We start from the raw sequence: 20,455 nt of genomic DNA on the forward strand, positions 1-20,455 counted from the left end.
ACATTTCCTGTATTTTCTTGCATGTGTTCCAATAAAGTGATTGAGAAATAATTATACTGTACGGTCATTATAGCATCGAGTTTGACTCCTATACAATTGTACAAATGGGCTCTAACTTTGTGGCTCATCAGTGGTTACATGGTTATATTAAAACTTCCTGTATTCAGTCCTTGGCCTCAGTTCCAGACATCACCAGTCTGTATCAGAAGCCCCCCCGCCCCCCCCTGCATTAACTAACAGCTCATTTGATTTATTTTTACAGACCAGCTCTCCTCCGTCTAATACCCTAATCAGCATTCATACCTTGCCGTGATGATTCGGGACAATGCTTTTTTATTGAGGAAGTGATCTCACCCTTGAGTGCCAGAATCAGCCTTTTTTACAGCCCATCTCCTCGGGGCCTCATCCATCACCAAGGTGTCAGAGCGACACAGCCACGAGACACACACTAACTCATTTAGGGAGCGAGACATACGGGGACGAATCACTCAAGATCACTAACTCACTTACTGGAGGCTGATGTGGTGAAAAATGCCGCCGGGCCTCGGCGAGCTCGGTGAGTCCTAACCACAGGTAAATAAGGAGACTATTTTGCTCTTGCTGACAGATTACAAGAGTGAAGGACAAATGGGATCACTAGGATTTAGTCTGTCTGCCCATCCATCTTTATTCTATCTATTGTTTTTTGCCCCCCCCCCCCTTTCCCCCCCACCTGTCTGAGACAGAAAAGTCCATCCATGGCAGAGCACATCCTGGACGTGTTGACTATTTAAAACTTGATTTACATTGTTATTGTAAAAAATGAAGTAAATGTCACGCTTGGTGTAACAGATGCAGTCGTGACTGATTGCCAGTGAAAGCAGTGTGTCCCTCCAGTTACTACTTCCTTTATCAACTGTAAACTCAATCAGAAACCATGTAATCCAAAACGAAATATCTGTCTCTTCAATCACCACGCTAATAAAAGCGACGCGTTTTCCCAAATATCTAATCACATTCTCAAATAGATGCTGTAAAATACGGTGTTGACATCGATCAAGCTACGACAAATGTGCGGTTTATTCATTTTAAAAACCTCCACCAGCTTATTTGGTGGCGTAACTTTGTAATGTTTATGAAGCTCTTGCTTTCAGTTTTGTTGTTTTTCACCAAACTTTGTCTGGTGTCATTTTTTTTTTTAACAATTTAAAAATGAACTGAAGTAAAAAAAAAAAAAAAAACTGCAAAAGACATAAAAAAAAGATGAATGTGAGTTTAATAGCCGTCTTAAATAGAAGTCTTTAAAGTCTTTCAAGCTTAAATGAAGTTTTCTAACTGAGATTGTGCTGAAGTTGTTGAATTTCAAAGTGGTGAAAGTTTTGGAAAAATGAAACATTCCTGTCAAAGCTTTGAATATTTTGGAAAGTGTGAGATATGGATATTATTATATTTCTAATTAATGCTGAAGGTGTCTGGGCTCGTGAACGACTGTGTTACATTTCTGTGAATGTGGTAAAGTGTAAAAACCCTTAAAGGGCCACTTCAGCCATAAAATATAAAGGTTTTCTTTGTTTCTTTTGAACTAATTTCCAGAGATAAATGTGTTATTCGATCATCAGACATTCAGTCACATTCCCAAACAGCAGAGGACGTTGGGATTTAAAAAAAACAGTTATAAAATTGACAAAAAGTCGACGTCAAAGTCACTTCCTTCAAAGAAAATAAAAGCTCTACACTGCCCTACACCTAGTTTTATGAATGAAAGATCAGGAAACAATCAAATAAATTGGTCAGATTTAATCCGACTCTAGAATGTGAATTTAACAAACACAGCAGCATCCTACTGGTTTTAAGTTTATTCTTCATTTGGACCAAGTGGGAACAAAATGGATGATACGGCCCTCTAATAAATGTCTGTAAACGTGACACTGAATCATTAGAAACAAGATAAACAAACGTATTCTTGTACGCTGTGTATTAAGAACACTAACTCCTCTGACAGTGAATGAGTAAATGATGACTCGGCTGCATCTTTGTCATCTGATGACCAGCGCTCCCCGAAGCCACTGTTCACTTCATTATATTACAGCTGTTAATTATAAAACTCCGTCCAGCTGAGCTTTGGTGGCCTTAATATGACATAATGAGCCTTAGTTGGGGACGACAGTCTGTTGTCAGACCATGCAGAATAGACTACGACGACTTACCAGCCTCTTAATGAATTCGTTTCAAGCTTCCCCCTCTTGTCTCGTCATTAAAAAAAGAAGAAGATGACACTCGGAGATATAATGAGCTTTGCATTATGGGGAACATCTTTATTGCCCAAGAATCCACCTGAGAATGAAATAGCACGGCACAACTCATCCAAACACAGCTTATTTGCATCTTCAAACATCTCTGTTGGCATAGGAGGACATGATGTATATACAGCAAAAAAGTACAGAACATACATTTAACCTGCCATAGTGCTGCCCTCGCCAAAGAATATGGACATCACAGTACCTTGCATTAAGGAGTAGAACGAGGGGCCACGGCTTTCTGCAAATTTAAAACTCCTTCGAAATTGAATCCCTTCATTTAATATGTGCAGAAAAGGAAAAACTCTTCACACTAAACACACTAGATTTACACAGTGTCACCCCCCTACACTTCCCCCAAAACCTTATGGCTAAAAAAGCAAAAGTAGTGCACACGTTTTTATCCTACACACAGATTTCTACCATAGAAAGGATATCAAGTGCCTCCCTAATCCGGATTATACAGTATGGCAGCCATTTTTACATAGTTAAAGTTATATCTATGGGCGTTCACAACCCTACAACGTTATGGATCTTTAAATTCAAGTACAAGACTCCACTTATGATCATGTCGTCTTGAATCTCGTGATATGGTTTTTACGTACAGTAGGTATCAGTGCTGCAGCGGAGAAGCTAGTAAAAAAAAAAAAAATTATCTTACAATGATATCGTTTAAAAATCTTAAAAAGAAAAAGAAAGATCCACTGTAATTGCTTCAATAGGAAATAAAAACAGCAAAAGAACAAGAGACGCTTTTAAATAAATATCACATTGCTGTAGTACCGCTGTATCATGACATGTTAAGTCCCTGAAATGTTCTGCTAAAATCAGGTTATTGTGTGACGAGATTCTGATTCTTTGATTATTCATATATACGGTGTAGTGACTGGATAGATAGATAGATAGATTCGGGACACACGACAGAGCGGGGATGTATAGGTTAAGTGAATGTCGTGGAGGCCACGTTATAATGCTGTGGACGTTTGCTGGTATTATTCAATAGTATGAGTCTTTACTCTTTGGCAAGACTTTACTGTACCTCTCAGGACACATGACGTTTTCTATACAAAAGGACAAATCAAGTCACATTATGAAAAAAAGGCTTCTCTAAATGCACTAGGATGCATATTAACAGGCTTCAAGATGGGGGGGAGGGGGAGGGAGAGACATAATCCACGAGGATCTTCAAGTATCAGGTGGTCATTTGATGAAAGAAGCTCTACTTTTGGCATGAAAGTGTAAATATCTCTAGAAGGCGATTTCCTCTGCTTTAAACTGTCTGTCCTCTGCTTCCGATGCAGGTCAACACATTTAAATAAGTGTCACACACAGCACAGATGACAACGTCCATGGCGCCAAAGACACTAAAATGCGAATATGACTGTTTTTTTTCCCCAAATGTTCATTGGAAATAGGAGGGGTGGAGGGGGAAGGGGGGGTGCAGCTCTAAAAAGTACTCCAGCTGCCTTCTGGCAATTGCAAATTTGAAACAATACAGTCAAATGCAAGCTGAAATGGACAAATACATGGCGTTATACCCCACTGTTACCCGTTATCCTTCACTTCCTCGCACCCCGACCTCTGCACCGGAGGTCAGGAGGATGAAGCTGTGTTCGGGGGGTCAGGCTTTGGCCTCCAGCAGTTCGAGGAAGAGTTTGTGCATCGGCACGCGGCCGTCCTGTTTGATGCTGCAGAAGTGCTGGACGGCACGGGCAGCTGTCTGACGCAGGAGAGGGAGGGTCATGATCAGTTTGCCCGCACGCCGAGGGTCCTCCGGGTGGTGGGTGGCCTCGTAATCCTGGAGGGCCCCATGAAGGACATCCTGGAGTCTCTGAACTGCCTCCGAGTCCTCAATTTGCATGGAGTCTAATAAAAGAGATGGACATGAAGGTAAAACCATAACACACAGAAGACTAGAAATACACAAAGATAGTGTAGATAAACAAAGAAAATAACATCTATAATCACTAACAAGCGGCTGATACCTGAGTTAGAGAGTGCTATGGCCTTGAGGACCACAAACTCCTCCTTCTCCAGCCCCATGGTTTTGTACTTCTTCACCAGCTGCAGGATGGCGTTGTTAAGGTCGAGCAGACCTGCCAGCTTGGACTGCTCCTCGTCCATGATGTAGTCCTCAGCATACACCAGCTTGTCCTCCAGGGCCAGCGAGCGGAACACCACCCGCAGGATCAAGATCTCCATCCAGCCACTCTGCAGTAGACTCATCTGGTCTGCCAGGGAGAGGGAGGGAAAGCCTGAAAAAGAAAGGTTCAAATGGAGTTACAACCACTTTTAATTGCTTAAAACATACAGTATGTACAGAGTTTCTAAAAATGTGCAATATAAAGTGTCTTATATCCTTTTTTTCAGCACAACCTATAGGCAAAAAATCATTTTCACCAACTATATAACACAGACATGAGTAAAAAGTACTAAAAATCCGATTGAATTTGTGAAATTTGGAAATATGCCACAGTTCAAAGTTCACTTGGCTCGTTTTTATGAACAAAAAAGAAAAGTAAAAACGGTCAAATTTTGTGACTTCTGCACAATTATTGCTACTTTATATCACTACTGAAAATGTGATATAAAATTAATCATAACTTTGACTCAGCAACATATAAGAAGACAAATGAACACGTTTTTTAAAGCCTGAATATGTGACCCTCCCCCAGGATGTCCATATAGTTTTGTGTATTATTCCCATGGCAATTTACCATGCACCTGCGGCACAGATCAGTGCTGTGTGAGCACTAAGGGTTAATGAGTTATGGGGTACTGAATAGGGAACATAAACATGCTTTTTGCATAATTTGAATATGAGCTTATGGACCTATACTGTAATCCAAGACTGACATTTGTGAAAGATACTAGAGGTTAAGGGCAAAAATCTGTATTGTGAAGTACCGGTGACCTTGACCTTTGACAACCAAAATCGAATCAATTCATTCCAAGTGAACATTTGTGACACATTTGTGGAAATGTCTTCAAGGCGTTCATAGCTGAGAGCTCATCTTGTGAAGTCAAAGTGACCTTGACCACCGATGTGCTGATGGATGGATGGATGCCTCTGACCACAGCTGTCACCGACAAGGCATAAACAGGACAATAAACTCCAGGTATGAAGGTCAGTAGCAGGTAAGAGAGCATTCCCCTTTTTGAGGGAAATGTGGGATACAGTATTTTTAATCCATGCATTTTGACTTTGATTAAATCCTAATGACAACAAATGTGACGTGTAAATGACAGTGTTAGTGTGAGAGCCCTGAGTATCTTTGGAGATGCGGGATTTGTTTGTGGCAGAATGAATCATTTCACAGTCAGCCACACGCAGCAAAGGGCGTGACAAAGGACAGTGAATATGAGGTGAATTTAATTACACTGTGTGGGACACACACACACACACACACCTACTTTGATTGACAATTACACCCCACAGGAGCATGATTAAAAGTGATCCCCCTCCCCACATAAACCTGCATACACACACACACACACACACACACACACGGACTGTAATTAAACAGATGATTTTACAGAGCGAGGGGAGGAGGGGGTAGATGTTTATGTTTTTGACACCATCAGTGATTGTTATCAGGAGCCACTGCTCTTTACAATCACCACAGGGATGTCAGTGGCGCCCATTTCCCCACTATTGCTGCCTGATTGATTGGAAATGCTGTCTGTGCACAGTTTCATTGGTCGATAGGGATCAGTATTCTGGCACCAGGCCATCGATCAGCAGGAGAGACCTGTATGAATGCTAGTGTGCGTGCGTGCATGGGTATGTGTGTGTGTGGGCCACTGCAATGAAATCTCAGGCAATCCACTGATATATTTTAAGGTCAAATACAAAACTATCAATAAAGAGACGGATGGCAGCGGGGAGGGGTGTTGACATTTGGGCAGAATTGTGTTGCCAGTGTTTCTTATCAAGAACAACACGGAGCCAGACTCACTACAGTCACATTTGACAGCCAAACTTGCAGCAGCGCAGACTCTAAAAAGGCCAAAAGTGAAGAGGGCAGTTGGTCTTTAGCCAGCGCATCTGCCTGTCTGGCCCTCAGACTTCATACCGCATCACTGTCAATCTGCGTGATAAGAGCAGATGCAGAGGAGGGTGAGCAGCCAGGACAGTAGCCCCGTCACACTCATCTCCCCCTGGGCGGAGAACTCAGATGGCCCAGGCCACTTTGCCCTGGACCCTGGTTCTCACAGCGATAGGACCCCCGTGGCTTACCACTCATCCAGAGCTGATGTGACATGGCTATTTTGCTGCTAGGAGGAGGCAGCATTTTAATACAAATCTCCCTATGTATTTGTCTGTTTCACCTATTTTTCTTTGTCTTTGACTCTCCAAATATTTTCTTGTAGGACATTTTCTTTTTTATTGTTATTTTAATGTGTTTTTATAGTCTAATCAGTTTTGTCATCTGTAATTGGTGAGCCAAGGACAATTTTCAAGTTCTATTCTATTCTACATCAGGTAACTACATTTTTTTATATATCATTTGCCATCTGCCCTTTCCTCTCTTCCTCTCTTTCAATGTCTGTCTATTTTTATTTCTTTTTCAAGCAAACTGAAACAGCTGATCAGTGACACCAGCCAAAACGTCCCAGATACTGGATGTTTTAGGTCCGTAACAGATAGGACAATGACTCAACGCAGACTGAAATTACTATCAATTTTATGGATTGTCTCTGAATATTTTTATAGCTTAGTATAGTTTTTTTGTTTTCAATAAATGTCATGAAAAAACTTTTGAAAAAACAACAGTGACCAGATAAACCATTTTCTCCTTCATTTAGATTAAAATATGACTTTATCTTTAAAAAAAATTTCCTTTAGGATGTCATCCAAAATGCGACAAAAAAGTCATACTATAGAATGTCGTCCAATTTTTGACAAAAAACTCATAGTTTAGTATGCTGTCCAAATTTTGACAAAAAGTCATAGGTTAGTCAGTCAGTCAGTCATCATCTACCGCTTTATCCTCTGCTAGAGGGTCGCGGGGGGTGCTGTGCCAATCTCAGCTACATCGGGCGATAGGTGGGGTACACCCTGGACAGTTCGCCAGTCCATCGCAGGGCCACACACAGATAGAGACAAACAACCATTCACTCTCACACTCACTCCTATGGTCAATTTGGAGTGTCCAATTTACCTATCCCCACATCGCATGTTTTTGGACTGTGGGAGGAAGCCGGAGTACCCGGAGAGAACCCACGCACACACGGGGAGAACATGCAAACTCCATGCAGAAAGGCCCTTGTTCCAACCGGGGCTCGAACCCAGGTCTTCTCGCTGCAAGGCGAGAGTGCTAACCACTACACCACCATGTGGCCCTCATACATTAGTATGTCGTCCAAAATTTGACAAAAAAATCATACTATAGCATGTCATCCAAATTTTGACAAAAAAGTCATATTTTAGTATGTCGTCCAAAATGTGATAAAAAGTCATATTTTAGCATGTCCTCAAAATTGGACAAAAAAGTCATAGGTTAGTATGTCGTCCAAAATGTGACAAAAAAGTCATATGTTAGTATGTCGTCCAAAAATTACAAAAAAATCATACTATAGCATGTCGTCCAAAATGGGACAAAAAGTCATAGGTTAGTATGTCGTCCAAAATGTGACAGAAAAGTCATATGTTAGTATGTCGTCCACATTTTGACAAAAAAGTCATACTATATAGCATGTCGTCCAAAATGTGACAAAAAAGTCATAGGTTAGTATGTCGTCCAAAATTTTAATAAAAAAGTCATAGGTTAGTATGTCGTCCAAAATTTGACTAAAACGTACTCCTATAGCATGTCGTCCAAAATTTGACAAAAAAGTCATACTATAGCATGTCGTCCAAATTTTGACAAAAAAGTCATACTATAGCATGTCGTCCAAAATGTGACAAAAAAGTCATACTATAGCATGGCGTCCAAAATGTGACAAAAAGTCATAGGTTAGTATGTCGTCCAAATTTTGACAAAAATGTCATACTATAGCATGTCGTCCAAAATTTGATAAAAAAAAGTCATACAGTAGCATGTCATCCAAATTTCGACAAGAATGTCTATAGCATGTCGTCCAAATTTTGACAAAAAAGTCATACTATAGCATGTCGATAAAAATTTGACAAAAAAGTCATACTATAGCATGTCATCCAAATTTTGACAAAAAAGTCCTACTATAGCAAGTCGTCCAAATTTTGACAAAAAAGTCATACATTAGCATGTCGTCCAAAATTTGACTTAAAAGTCATAGGATAGTATGTCGTCCAAATTTTGACAAAAAAGTCATACTATAGCATGTCGTCCAAAATGTGACAAAAAAGGTAAAAAGTTAGTATGTCGTCCAAAATTTGACTAAAACGTCATACATTAGTATGTCGTCCAAAATTTGACTAAAACGTCATACATTAGTATGTCGTCCAAAATTTGACAAAAAAGTCATACTATAGCATGTTGTCCAAAATTTGACAAAAAAGTCATACATTAGTATCTCGTCCAAAATATGACAAAAAAGTCATACTATAGCTTGTAGTCCAAAATGTGACAGAAAAGTCATAGGTTAGTATGTCGTCCAAAATGTGACAAAAAAGTCATACTATAGCATGTCGTCAAAATTTTGACAAAAAAGTCATATCATACTATAGCATGTCGTCAAAATTTTTACAAAAAAGTCATAGATAAGTATGTCGTCCAAAATTTGACTAAAACGTCATACTATAGCATGTCGTCAAAATTTTGACAAAAAAGTCATAGATAAGTATGTCGTCCAAAATTTGACTAAAAAGTCATACTATAGGATGTCGTCCAAAATTTGACAGAAAAGTCATACTATAGCATGTCATCCAAATTTTGACAAAAAAGTCATACTATAGCAAGTCGTCCAAATTTTGACAAAAAAGTCATACTATAGCAAGTCGTCCAAATTCTGACAAGAAAGTCATACATTAGTATGTCGTCCAAAATTTGACAAAAACGTCATACTATAGGATGTCGTCCAAAATTTGACAGAAAAGTCATACTATAGCATGTCGTCCAAAATTTGACAAAAAAATCATACTATAGCATGTCGTCCAAAATTTGACAAAAAAATCATACTATAGCATGTCGTCCAAAATTTGACAAAAAAGTCATACTATAGCATGTCGTCTAAAATTTGACAAAAAAGTCATACTATAGCATGTCGTCCAAAATTTGACAAAAAAATCATACTATAGCATGTCGTCCAAAATTTGACAAAAAAGTCATACTATAGCATGTCGTCTAAAATTTGACAAAAAAGTCATACTATAGCATGTCGTCCAAAATTTGACAAAAAAGTCATACTATAGCATGTCATCCAAATTTTGACAAAAAAGTCATATTTTAGTATGTCGTCCAAAATTTGACAAAAAAGTCATAGGTTAGTATTTCTTGTTGATTGTTTACTTCATGTCTGTTGATTGTTTATTGTTGATTGTTTATTTATGTTTACTGCCTGTTTTGCACCGTGGGTCTGAGAGGACTGCAATTTCATATGTGCTGTATGTCGTACATATAGTACATTTGACAAATAAACTACTTGAAACTTGAACTTGAAAATGTCGTCCAAAATTTGACAAAAAAGTCATACTATAGCATGTCGTCCAAAATTTGACAAAAAAGTCATACTATAGCATGTCGTCCAAAATTTGACAAAAAAGTCATAGGTTAGTATGTCGTCCAAAATTTGACTAAAACGTCATCCTATAGTATGTCGTCCAAAATTTGACTGAAACGTCATCCTATAGTATGTCGTCCAAAATTTGACAGAAAAGTCATACTATAGCATGTCGTCCAAATTTTGACAAAAAAGTCATACTATAGCATGTCGATAAAAATTTGACAAAAAAGTCATACTATAGCATGTCGTCAAAATTTTGACAAAAAAGTCATATCATACTATAGCATGTCGTCAAAATTTTGACAAAAAAGTCATAGATAAGTATGTCGTCCAAAATTTGACTAAAAAGTCATACTATAGGATGTCGTCCAAAATTTGACAGAAAAGTCATACTATAGCATGTCATCCAAATTTTGACAAAAAAGTCATACTATAGCAAGTCGTCCAAATTTTGACAAAAAAGTCATACTATAGCAAGTCGTCCAAATTCTGACAAGAAAGTCATACATTAGTATGTCGTCCAAAATTTGACAAAAAAAAATCATACTATAGCATGTCGTCCAAAATTTGATTAAAAAGTCATACTATAGCATGTCGTCCAAAATTTGACAAAAAAGTCATACTATAGCATGTCGTCCAAAATTTGACAAAAGAGTCATACTATAGCATGTCGTCCAAAATTTGACTAAAACGTCATCCTATAGTATGTCGTCCAAAATTTGATAAAAAAGTCATACTATAGCATGTCGTCCAAAATTTGACAAAAAAGTGATACAATAGCATGTCGTCCAAAATTTGACAAAAAAGTCATACTATAGCATGTCGTCCAAAATTTGACTAAAACGTCATCCTATAGTATGTCGTCCAAAATTTGATAAAAAAAGTCATACATTAGTATGTCGTCCAAAATGTGACAGAAAAGTCATACTATAGCTTTGTCGTCCAAAATGTGACAGAAAAGTCATAGGATAGTATGTCGTCCAAATTTTTACAAAAAAGTCATACTATAGCATGACGATAAAAATTTGACAAAAAAGTCATACTATAGCATGTCATCCAAATTTTGACAAAAAAGTCATACTATAGCATGTCGTCAAAATTTGACAAAAAAGTCATAGGTTAGTATGTCGTCCAAAATTTGACTAAAACGTCATCCTATAGTATGTCGTCCAAAATTTGACAAAAAAGTCATAGGTTAGTATGTCGTCCACAATTTGACAGAAAAGTCATACTATAGTATGTCGTCCAAAATTTGACAAAAAAATCATAGTATGGTTTGTCGTCAAAAATTTGACAAAAAAAATCATACCATAGTATGTCATCCAAATTTTGACAAAAAAGTCATACTATAGCAAGTCGTCCAAATTTTGAAACAAAAGTCATACATTAGTATGTCGTCCAAAATTTGACAAAAAAGTCATACTATAGCATGTCGATAAAAATTTGACAAAAAAGTCATACTATAGCATGTCGTCAAAATTTTGACAAAAAAGTCACATCATACTATAGCATGTCGTCCAAATTTTGACAAAAAAGTCATAGATAAGTATGTCTTCCAAAATTTGACAAAAACTTCATACTATAGGAAGTCGTCCAAAATTTGACAGAAAAGTCATACATTAGTATGTCGTCCAAAATTTGACAAAAAAGTCATACCATAGCATGTCGTCCAAAATTTGACTAAAAAGTCATAGGATAGTATGTCATCCAAATTTTGACTAAAGTCATACTATAGCATGTTGTCCACAATTTGACAAAAAAGTCATAGATAAGTATGTCGTCCAAAATTTGACTAAAACGTCATCCTATAGTATGTCGTCCAAAATTTGACAAAAATGTCATACTATAACATGTCATCCAAATTTTGACAAAAAAGTCATACTATAGCAAGTCGTCCAAATTTTGACAAAAAAGTCATACATTAGTATGTCGTCCAAAATTTGACAAAAAAATCATACTATAAAATGTCGTCCTAAATTTGTCTAAAATGTCATAGGATAGTATGTCGTCCAAATTTTGACAAAAAAGTCATACTATAGCATGTCGATAAAAATTTGACAAAAAAGTCATACTATAAAATGTCATCCTAAATTTGTCTAATATGTCATAGGATAGTATGTCATCCAAATTTTGACAAAAAAATATTGCTATAGCATGTCGTCCAAAATTTGACAAAAAAGTCATACTATAGCATGTCGTCCAAAATTTGACAAAAATGTCATACTATAGGATGTCGTCCAAAATTTGACAGAAAAGTCATACTATAGCATGTCGTCCAAAATTTGACAAAAAAATCATACTATAGCATGTCGTCCAAAATTTGACAAAAAAGTCATACTATAGCATGTCGTCTAAAATTTGACAAAAAAGTCATACTATAGCATGTCGTCCAAAATTTGACAAAAAAGTCATACTATAGCATGTCGTCCAAATTTTGACAAAAAAGTCATATTTTAGTATGTCGTCCAAAATTTGACAAAAAAGTCATAGGTTAGTATTTCTTGTTGATTGTTTACTTCATGTCTGTTGATTGTTTATTGTTGATTGTTTATTTATGTTTACTGCCTGTTTTGCACCGTGGGTCTGAGAGGACTGCAATTTCATATGTGCTGTATGTCGTACATATAGTACATTTGACAAATAAACTACTTGAAACTTGAACTTGAATATGTCGTCCAAAATTTGACAAAAAAGTCATACTATAGCATGTCGTCCAAATTTTGACAAAAAAGTCATACTATAGCATGTCGTCCAAAATTTGACAAAAAAGTCATAGGTTAGTATGTCGTCCAAAATTTGACTAAAACGTCATCCTATAGTATGTCGTCCAAAATTTGACTGAAACGTCATCCTATAGTATGTCGTCCAAAATTTGACAGAAAAGTCATACTATAGCATGTCGTCCAAATTTTGACAAAAAAGTCATACTAAAGCATGTCGATAAAAATTTGACAAAAAAGTCATACTATAGCATGTCGTCCAAATTTTGACAAAAAAGTCATATTTTACTATGTCGTCCAAAATGTGACAAAAAAGTCATATTTTAGCATGTCGTCAAAATTTGACAAAAAAGTCATAGGTTAGTATGTCGTCCAAAATTTGACAAAAAAGTCATATTTTAGCATGTCGTCAAAATTTGACAAAAAAGTCATAGGTTAGTATGTCGTCCAAAATTTGACAAAAAAGTCATATTTTAGTATGTCGTCCAAAATTTGACAACAAAGTCAAAGGTTAGTATGTCGTCCATAATTTGACCAAAACGTCATCCTATCGTATGTCGTCCAAAATTTGACAAAAATGTCATACTATAGCATGTTGTCCAAAATGTGACAGAAAAGTCATACTATAGCTTGTCGTCCAAAATGTGACAGAAAAGTCATAGGTTAGTATTTCTTGTTGATTGTTTACTTCATGTCTGTTGATTGTTTATTGTTGATTGTTTATTTATGTTTACTGCCTGTTTTGCACCGTGGGTCTGAGAGGACTGCAATTTCATCTGTGCTGTATGTCGTATATATAGTACATTTGACAAATAAACTACTTGAAACTTGAACTTGAAAATGTCGTCCAAAATTTGACAAAAAAGTCATACTATAGCATGTCGTCCAAAAAAGTCATACTATAGCATGTCGTCCAAAATTTGACAAAAAAGTCATAGGTTAGTATGTCATCCAAAATGTGACAAAAAAGTCATATTTTAGCATGTCGTCAAAATTTGACAAAAAAGTCATAGGTTAGTATGTCGTCCAAAATTTGACTAAAACGTCATCCTATAGTATGTCGTCCAAAATTTGACAAAAAAGTCATACTATAGCAAGTCGTCCAAATTTTTACAAAAAAGTCATAATTAGTATGTCGTCCAAAATTTGACAAAAAAATCATACCATAGCATGTCGTCCAAAATTTGACTAAAAAGTCATAGGATAGTATGTCATCCAAATTTTGACTAAAGTCATACTATAGCATGTTGTCCACAATTTGACAAAAAAGTCATAGATAAGTATGTCGTCCAAAATTTGACTAAAACGTCATCCTATAGTATGTCGTCCAAAATTTGACAAAAATGTCATACTATAACATGTCATCCAAATTTTGACAAAAAAGTCATACTATAGCAAGTCGTCCAAATTTTGACAAAAAAGTCATACATTAGTATGTCGTCCAAAATTTGACAAAAAAATCATACTATAAAATGTCGTCCTAAATTTGTCTAAAATGTCATAGGATAGTATGTCGTCCAAATTTTGACAAAAAAGTCATACTATAGCATGTCGATAAAAATTTGACAAAAAAGTCATACTATAAAATGTCATCCTAAATTTGTCTAATATGTCATAGGATAGTATGTCATCCAAATTTTGACAAAAAAATATTGCTATAGCATGTCGTCCAAAATTTGACAAAAAAGTCATACTATAGCATGTCGTCCAAAATTTGACAAAAATGTCATACTATAGGATGTCGTCCAAAATTTGACAGAAAAGTCATACTATAGCATGTCGTCCAAAATTTGACAAAAAAATCATACTATAGCATGTCGTCCAAAATTTGACAAAAAAGTCATACTATAGCATGTCGTCTAAAATTTGACAAAAAAGTCATACTATAGCATGTCGTCCAAAATTTGACAAAAAAGTCATACTATAGCATGTCGTCCAAATTTTGACAAAAAAGTCATATTTTAGTATGTCGTCCAAAATTTGACAAAAAAGTCATAGGTTAGTATTTCTTGTTGATTGTTTACTTCATGTCTGTTGATTGTTTATTGTTGATTGTTTATTTATGTTTACTGCCTGTTTTGCACCGTGGGTCTGAGAGGACTGCAATTTCATATGTGCTGTATGTCGTACATATAGTACATTTGACAAATAAACTACTTGAAACTTGAACTTGAATATGTCGTCCAAAATTTGACAAAAAAGTCATACTATAGCATGTCGTCCAAATTTTGACAAAAAAGTCATACTATAGCATGTCGTCCAAAATTTGACAAAAAAGTCATAGGTTAGTATGTCGTCCAAAATTTGACTAAAACGTCATCCTATAGTATGTCGTCCAAAATTTGACTGAAACGTCATCCTATAGTATGTCGTCCAAAATTTGACAGAAAAGTCATACTATAGCATGTCGTCCAAATTTTGACAAAAAAGTCATACTAAAGCATGTCGATAAAAATTTGACAAAAAAGTCATACTATAGCATGTCGTCCAAATTTTGACAAAAAAGTCATATTTTACTATGTCGTCCAAAATGTGACAAAAAAGTCATATTTTAGCATGTCGTCAAAATTTGACAAAAAAGTCATAGGTTAGTATGTCGTCCAAAATTTGACAAAAAAGTCATATTTTAGCATGTCGTCAAAATTTGACAAAAAAGTCATAGGTTAGTATGTCGTCCAAAATTTGACAAAAAAGTCATATTTTAGTATGTCGTCCAAAATTTGACAACAAAGTCAAAGGTTAGTATGTCGTCCATAATTTGACCAAAACGTCATCCTATCGTATGTCGTCCAAAATTTGACAAAAATGTCATACTATAGCATGTTGTCCAAAATGTGACAGAAAAGTCATACTATAGCTTGTCGTCCAAAATGTGACAGAAAAGTCATAGGTTAGTATTTCTTGTTGATTGTTTACTTCATGTCTGTTGATTGTTTATTGTTGATTGTTTATTTATGTTTACTGCCTGTTTTGCACCGTGGGTCTGAGAGGACTGCAATTTCATCTGTGCTGTATGTCGTATATATAGTACATTTGACAAATAAACTACTTGAAACTTGAACTTGAAAATGTCGTCCAAAATTTGACAAAAAAGTCATACTATAGCATGTCGTCCAAAAAAGTCATACTATAGCATGTCGTCCAAAATTTGACAAAAAAGTCATAGGTTAGTATGTCATCCAAAATGTGACAAAGAAGTCATATTTTAGCATGTCGTCAAAATTTGACAAAAAAGTCATAGGTTAGTATGTCGTCCAAAATTTGACTAAAACGTCATCCTATAGTATGTCGTCCAAAATTTGACAAAAAAGTCATACTATAGCAAGTCGTCCAAATTTTTACAAAAAAGTCATAATTAGTATGTCGTCCAAAATTTGACAAAAAAATCATACCATAGCATGTCGTCCAAAATTTGACTAAAAGTCATAGGATAGTATGTCATCCAAATTTTGACTAAAGTCATACTATAGCATGTTGTCCACAATTTGACAAAAAAGTCATAGATAAGTATGTCGTCCAAAATTTGACTAAAACGTCATCCTATAGTATGTCGTCCAAAATTTGACAAAAATGTCATACTATAACATGTCATCCAAATTTTGACAAAAAAGTCATACTATAGCAAGTCGTCCAAATTTTGACAAAAAAGTCATACATTAGTATGTCGTCCAAAATTTGACAAAAAAATCATACTATAAAATGTCGTCCTAAATTTGTCTAAAATGTCATAGGATAGTATGTCGTCCAAATTTTGACAAAAAAGTCATACTATAGCATGTCGATAAAAATTTGACAAAAAAGTCATACTATAAAATGTCATCCTAAATTTGTCTAATATGTCATAGGATAGTATGTCATCCAAATTTTGACAAAAAAATATTGCTATAGCATGTCGTCCAAAATTTGACAAAAAAGTCATACTATAGCATGTCGTCCAAAATTTGACAAAAATGTCATACTATAGGATGTCGTCCAAAATTTGACAGAAAAGTCATACTATAGCATGTCGTCCAAAATTTGACAAAAAAATCATACTATAGCATGTCGTCCAAAATTTGACAAAAAAGTCATACTATAGCATGTCGTCTAAAATTTGACAAAAAAGTCATACTATAGCATGTCGTCCAAAATTTGACAAAAAAGTCATACTATAGCATGTCGTCCAAATTTTGACAAAAAAGTCATATTTTAGTATGTCGTCCAAAATTTGACAAAAAAGTCATAGGTTAGTATTTCTTGTTGATTGTTTACTTCATGTCTGTTGATTGTTTATTGTTGATTGTTTATTTATGTTTACTGCCTGTTTTGCACCGTGGGTCTGAGAGGACTGCAATTTCATATGTGCTGTATGTCGTACATATAGTACATTTGACAAATAAACTACTTGAAACTTGAACTTGAATATGTCGTCCAAAATTTGACAAAAAAGTCATACTATAGCATGTCGTCCAAATTTTGACAAAAAAGTCATACTATAGCATGTCGTCCAAAATTTGACAAAAAAGTCATAGGTTAGTATGTCGTCCAAAATTTGACTAAAACGTCATCCTATAGTATGTCGTCCAAAATTTGACTGAAACGTCATCCTATAGTATGTCGTCCAAAATTTGACAGAAAAGTCATACTATAGCATGTCGTCCAAATTTTGACAAAAAAGTCATACTAAAGCATGTCGATAAAAATTTGACAAAAAAGTCATACTATAGAATGTCGTCAAAATTTTGACAAAAAAGTCATACATTAGTATGTCGTCCAAAATTTGACAAAAAAATCATACTATAGCATGTCGTCCAAATTTTGACAAAAAAGTCATATTTTACTATGTCGTCCAAAATGTGACAAAAAAGTCATATTTTAGCATGTCGTCAAAATTTGACAAAAAAGTCATAGGTTAGTATGTCGTCCAAAATTTGACAAAAAAGTCATATTTTAGTATGTCGTCCAAAATTTGACAACAAAGTCAAAGGTTAGTATGTCGTCCATAATTTGACCAAAACGTCATCCTATCGTATGTCGTCCAAAATTTGACAAAAATGTCATACTATAGCATGTTGTCCAAAATGTGACAGAAAAGTCATACTATAGCTTGTCGTCCAAAATGTGACAGAAAAGTCATAGGTTAGTATTTCTTGTTGATTGTTTACTTCATGTCTGTTGATTGTTTATTGTTGATTGTTTATTTATGTTTACTGCCTGTTTTGCACCGTGGGTCTGAGAGGACTGCAATTTCATCTGTGCTGTATGTCGTATATATAGTACATTTGACAAATAAACTACTTGAAACTTGAACTTGAAAATGTCGTCCAAAATTTGACAAAAAAGTCATACTATAGCATGTCGTCCAAAAAAGTCATACTATAGCATGTCGTCCAAAATTTGACAAAAAAGTCATAGGTTAGTATGTCATCCAAAATGTGACAAAAAAGTCATATTTTAGCATGTTGTCAAAATTTGACAAAAAAGTCATAGGTTAGTATGTCGTCCAAAATTTGACTAAAACGTCATCCTATAGTATGTCGTCCAAAATTTGACAAAAATGTCATACTATAGCACGTTGTCCAAATTTTGACAAAAAAGTCATACTATAGCATGTCGATAAAAATTTGACAAAAAAGTCATACTATAGCATGTCGTCAAAATTTTGACAAAAAAGTCACATCATACTATAGCATGTCGTCAAAATTTTGACAAAAAAGTCATAGATAAGTATGTCGTCCAAAATTTGACTAAAATGTCATACTATAGCATGTCGTCCAAAATTTGATAAAAAAAGTCATACATTAGTATGTCGTCCAAAATGTGACAAAAAAGTCATACTATAGCTTTGTCGTCCAAAATGTGACAGAAAAGTCATAGGTTAGTATGTCGTCCAAAATATGACAAAAAAGTCCTACAGTAGCATGTCATCCAAATTTCGACAAGAATGTCATACTATAGCATGTCGTCCAAATTTTGACAAAAAAGTCATACTATAGCATGTCGATAAAAATTTGACAAAAAAGTCATACTATAAAATGTCGTCCTAAATTTGTCTAATATGTCATAGGATAGTATGTCATCCAAATTTTGACAAAAAAATATTGCTATAGCATGTCGATAAAAATTTGACAAAAAAGTCATACTATAGCATGTCGTCCAAAATTTGACAAAAACGTCATACTATAGGATGTCGTCCAAAATTTGACAGAAAAGTCATACTATAGCATGTCGTCCAAAATTTGACAAAAAAATCATACTATAGCATGTCGTCCAAAATTTGACAAAAAAGTCATACTATAGCATGTCGTCTAAAATTTGACAAAAAAGTCATACTATAGCATGTCGTCCAAAATTTGACAAAAAAATCATACTATAGCATGTCGTCCAAAATTTGACAAAAAAGTCATACTATAGCATGTCGTCTAAAATTTGACAAAAAAGTCATACTATAGCATGTCGTCCAAAATTTGACAAAAAAGTCATACTATAGCATGTCGTCCAAATTTTGACAAAAAAGTCATATTTTAGTATGTCGTCCAAAATTTGACAAAAAAGTCATAGGTTAGTATTTCTTGTTGATTGTTTACTTCATGTCTGTTGATTGTTTATTGTTGATTGTTTATTTATGTTTACTGCCTGTTTTGCACCGTGGGTCTGAGAGGACTGCAATTTCATATGTGCTGTATGTCGTACATATAGTACATTTGACAAATAAACTACTTGAAACTTGAACTTGAAAATGTCGTCCAAAATTTGACAAAAAAGTCATACTATAGCATGTCGTCCAAAATTTGACAAAAAAGTCATACTATAGCATGTCGTCCAAAATTTGACAAAAAAGTCATAGGTTAGTATGTCGTCCAAAATTTGACTAAAACGTCATCCTATAGTATGTCGTCCAAAATTTGACTGAAACGTCATCCTATAGTATGTCGTCCAAAATTTGACAGAAAAGTCATACTATAGCATGTCGTCCAAATTTTGACAAAAAAGTCATACTATAGCATGTCGATAAAAATTTGACAAAAAAGTCATACTATAGCATGTCGTCAAAATTTTGACAAAAAAGTCATATCATACTATAGCATGTCGTCAAAATTTTTACAAAAAAGTCATAGATAAGTATGTCGTCCAAAATTTGACTAAAACGTCATAATATAGCATGTCGTCAAAATTTTGACAAAAAAGTCATAGATAAGTATGTCGTCCAAAATTTGACTAAAAAGTCATACTATAGGATGTCGTCCAAAATTTGACAGAAAAGTCATACTATAGCATGTCATCCAAATTTTGACAAAAAAGTCATACTATAGCAAGTCGTCCAAATTTTTACAAAAAAGTCATAATTAGTATGTCGTCCAAAATTTGACAAAAAAATCATACCATAGCATGTCGTCCAAAATTTGACTAAAAAGTCATAGGATAGTATGTCATCCAAATTTTGACTAAAGTCATACTATAGCATGTTGTCCACAATTTGACAAAAAAGTCATAGATAAGTATGTCGTCCAAAATTTGACTAAAACGTCATCCTATAGTATGTCGTCCAAAATTTGACAAAAATGTCATACTATAACATGTCATCCAAATTTTGACAAAAAAGTCATACTATAGCAAGTCGTCCAAATTTTGACAAAAAAGTCATACATTAGTATGTCGTCCAAAATTTGACAAAAAAATCATACTATAAAATGTCGTCCAAATTTTGACAAAAAAGTCATACTATAGCATGTCGATAAAAATTTGACAAAAAAGTCATACTATAAAATGTCGTCCTAAATTTGTCTAATATGTCATAGGATAGTATGTCATCCAAATTTTGACAAAAAAATA

At 34.9% G+C, this 20,455-nt stretch overlaps 1 protein-coding gene across 2 annotated transcripts in view; it reads right to left on the reverse strand.

Annotated features, from left to right (window-relative positions):
* Positions 1-2,268: 2,268 nt before the first annotated feature.
* LOC131443590 (estrogen-related receptor gamma-like) overlaps positions 2,269-20,455 on the reverse strand; it is a 47,570-nt gene continuing 29,383 nt past the window's right edge. For both annotated transcript variants that reach the window (XM_058613332.1, XM_058613331.1), the window contains exons 7-8: positions 4,262-4,531; positions 2,269-4,142 (exon numbers count right to left, since the gene is read on the reverse strand). In XM_058613332.1, coding sequence (XP_058469315.1) covers positions 3,898-4,142; positions 4,262-4,531 — 515 coding nt within the window. In that variant the 3' untranslated portion in view covers positions 2,269-3,897. The remainder of the gene's footprint in view (positions 4,143-4,261; positions 4,532-20,455) is intronic.

Source organism: Solea solea, chromosome 17 (genome assembly GCF_958295425.1).
Source record: "Solea solea chromosome 17, fSolSol10.1, whole genome shotgun sequence".
NCBI lineage: Eukaryota > Metazoa > Chordata > Actinopteri > Pleuronectiformes > Soleidae > Solea > Solea solea.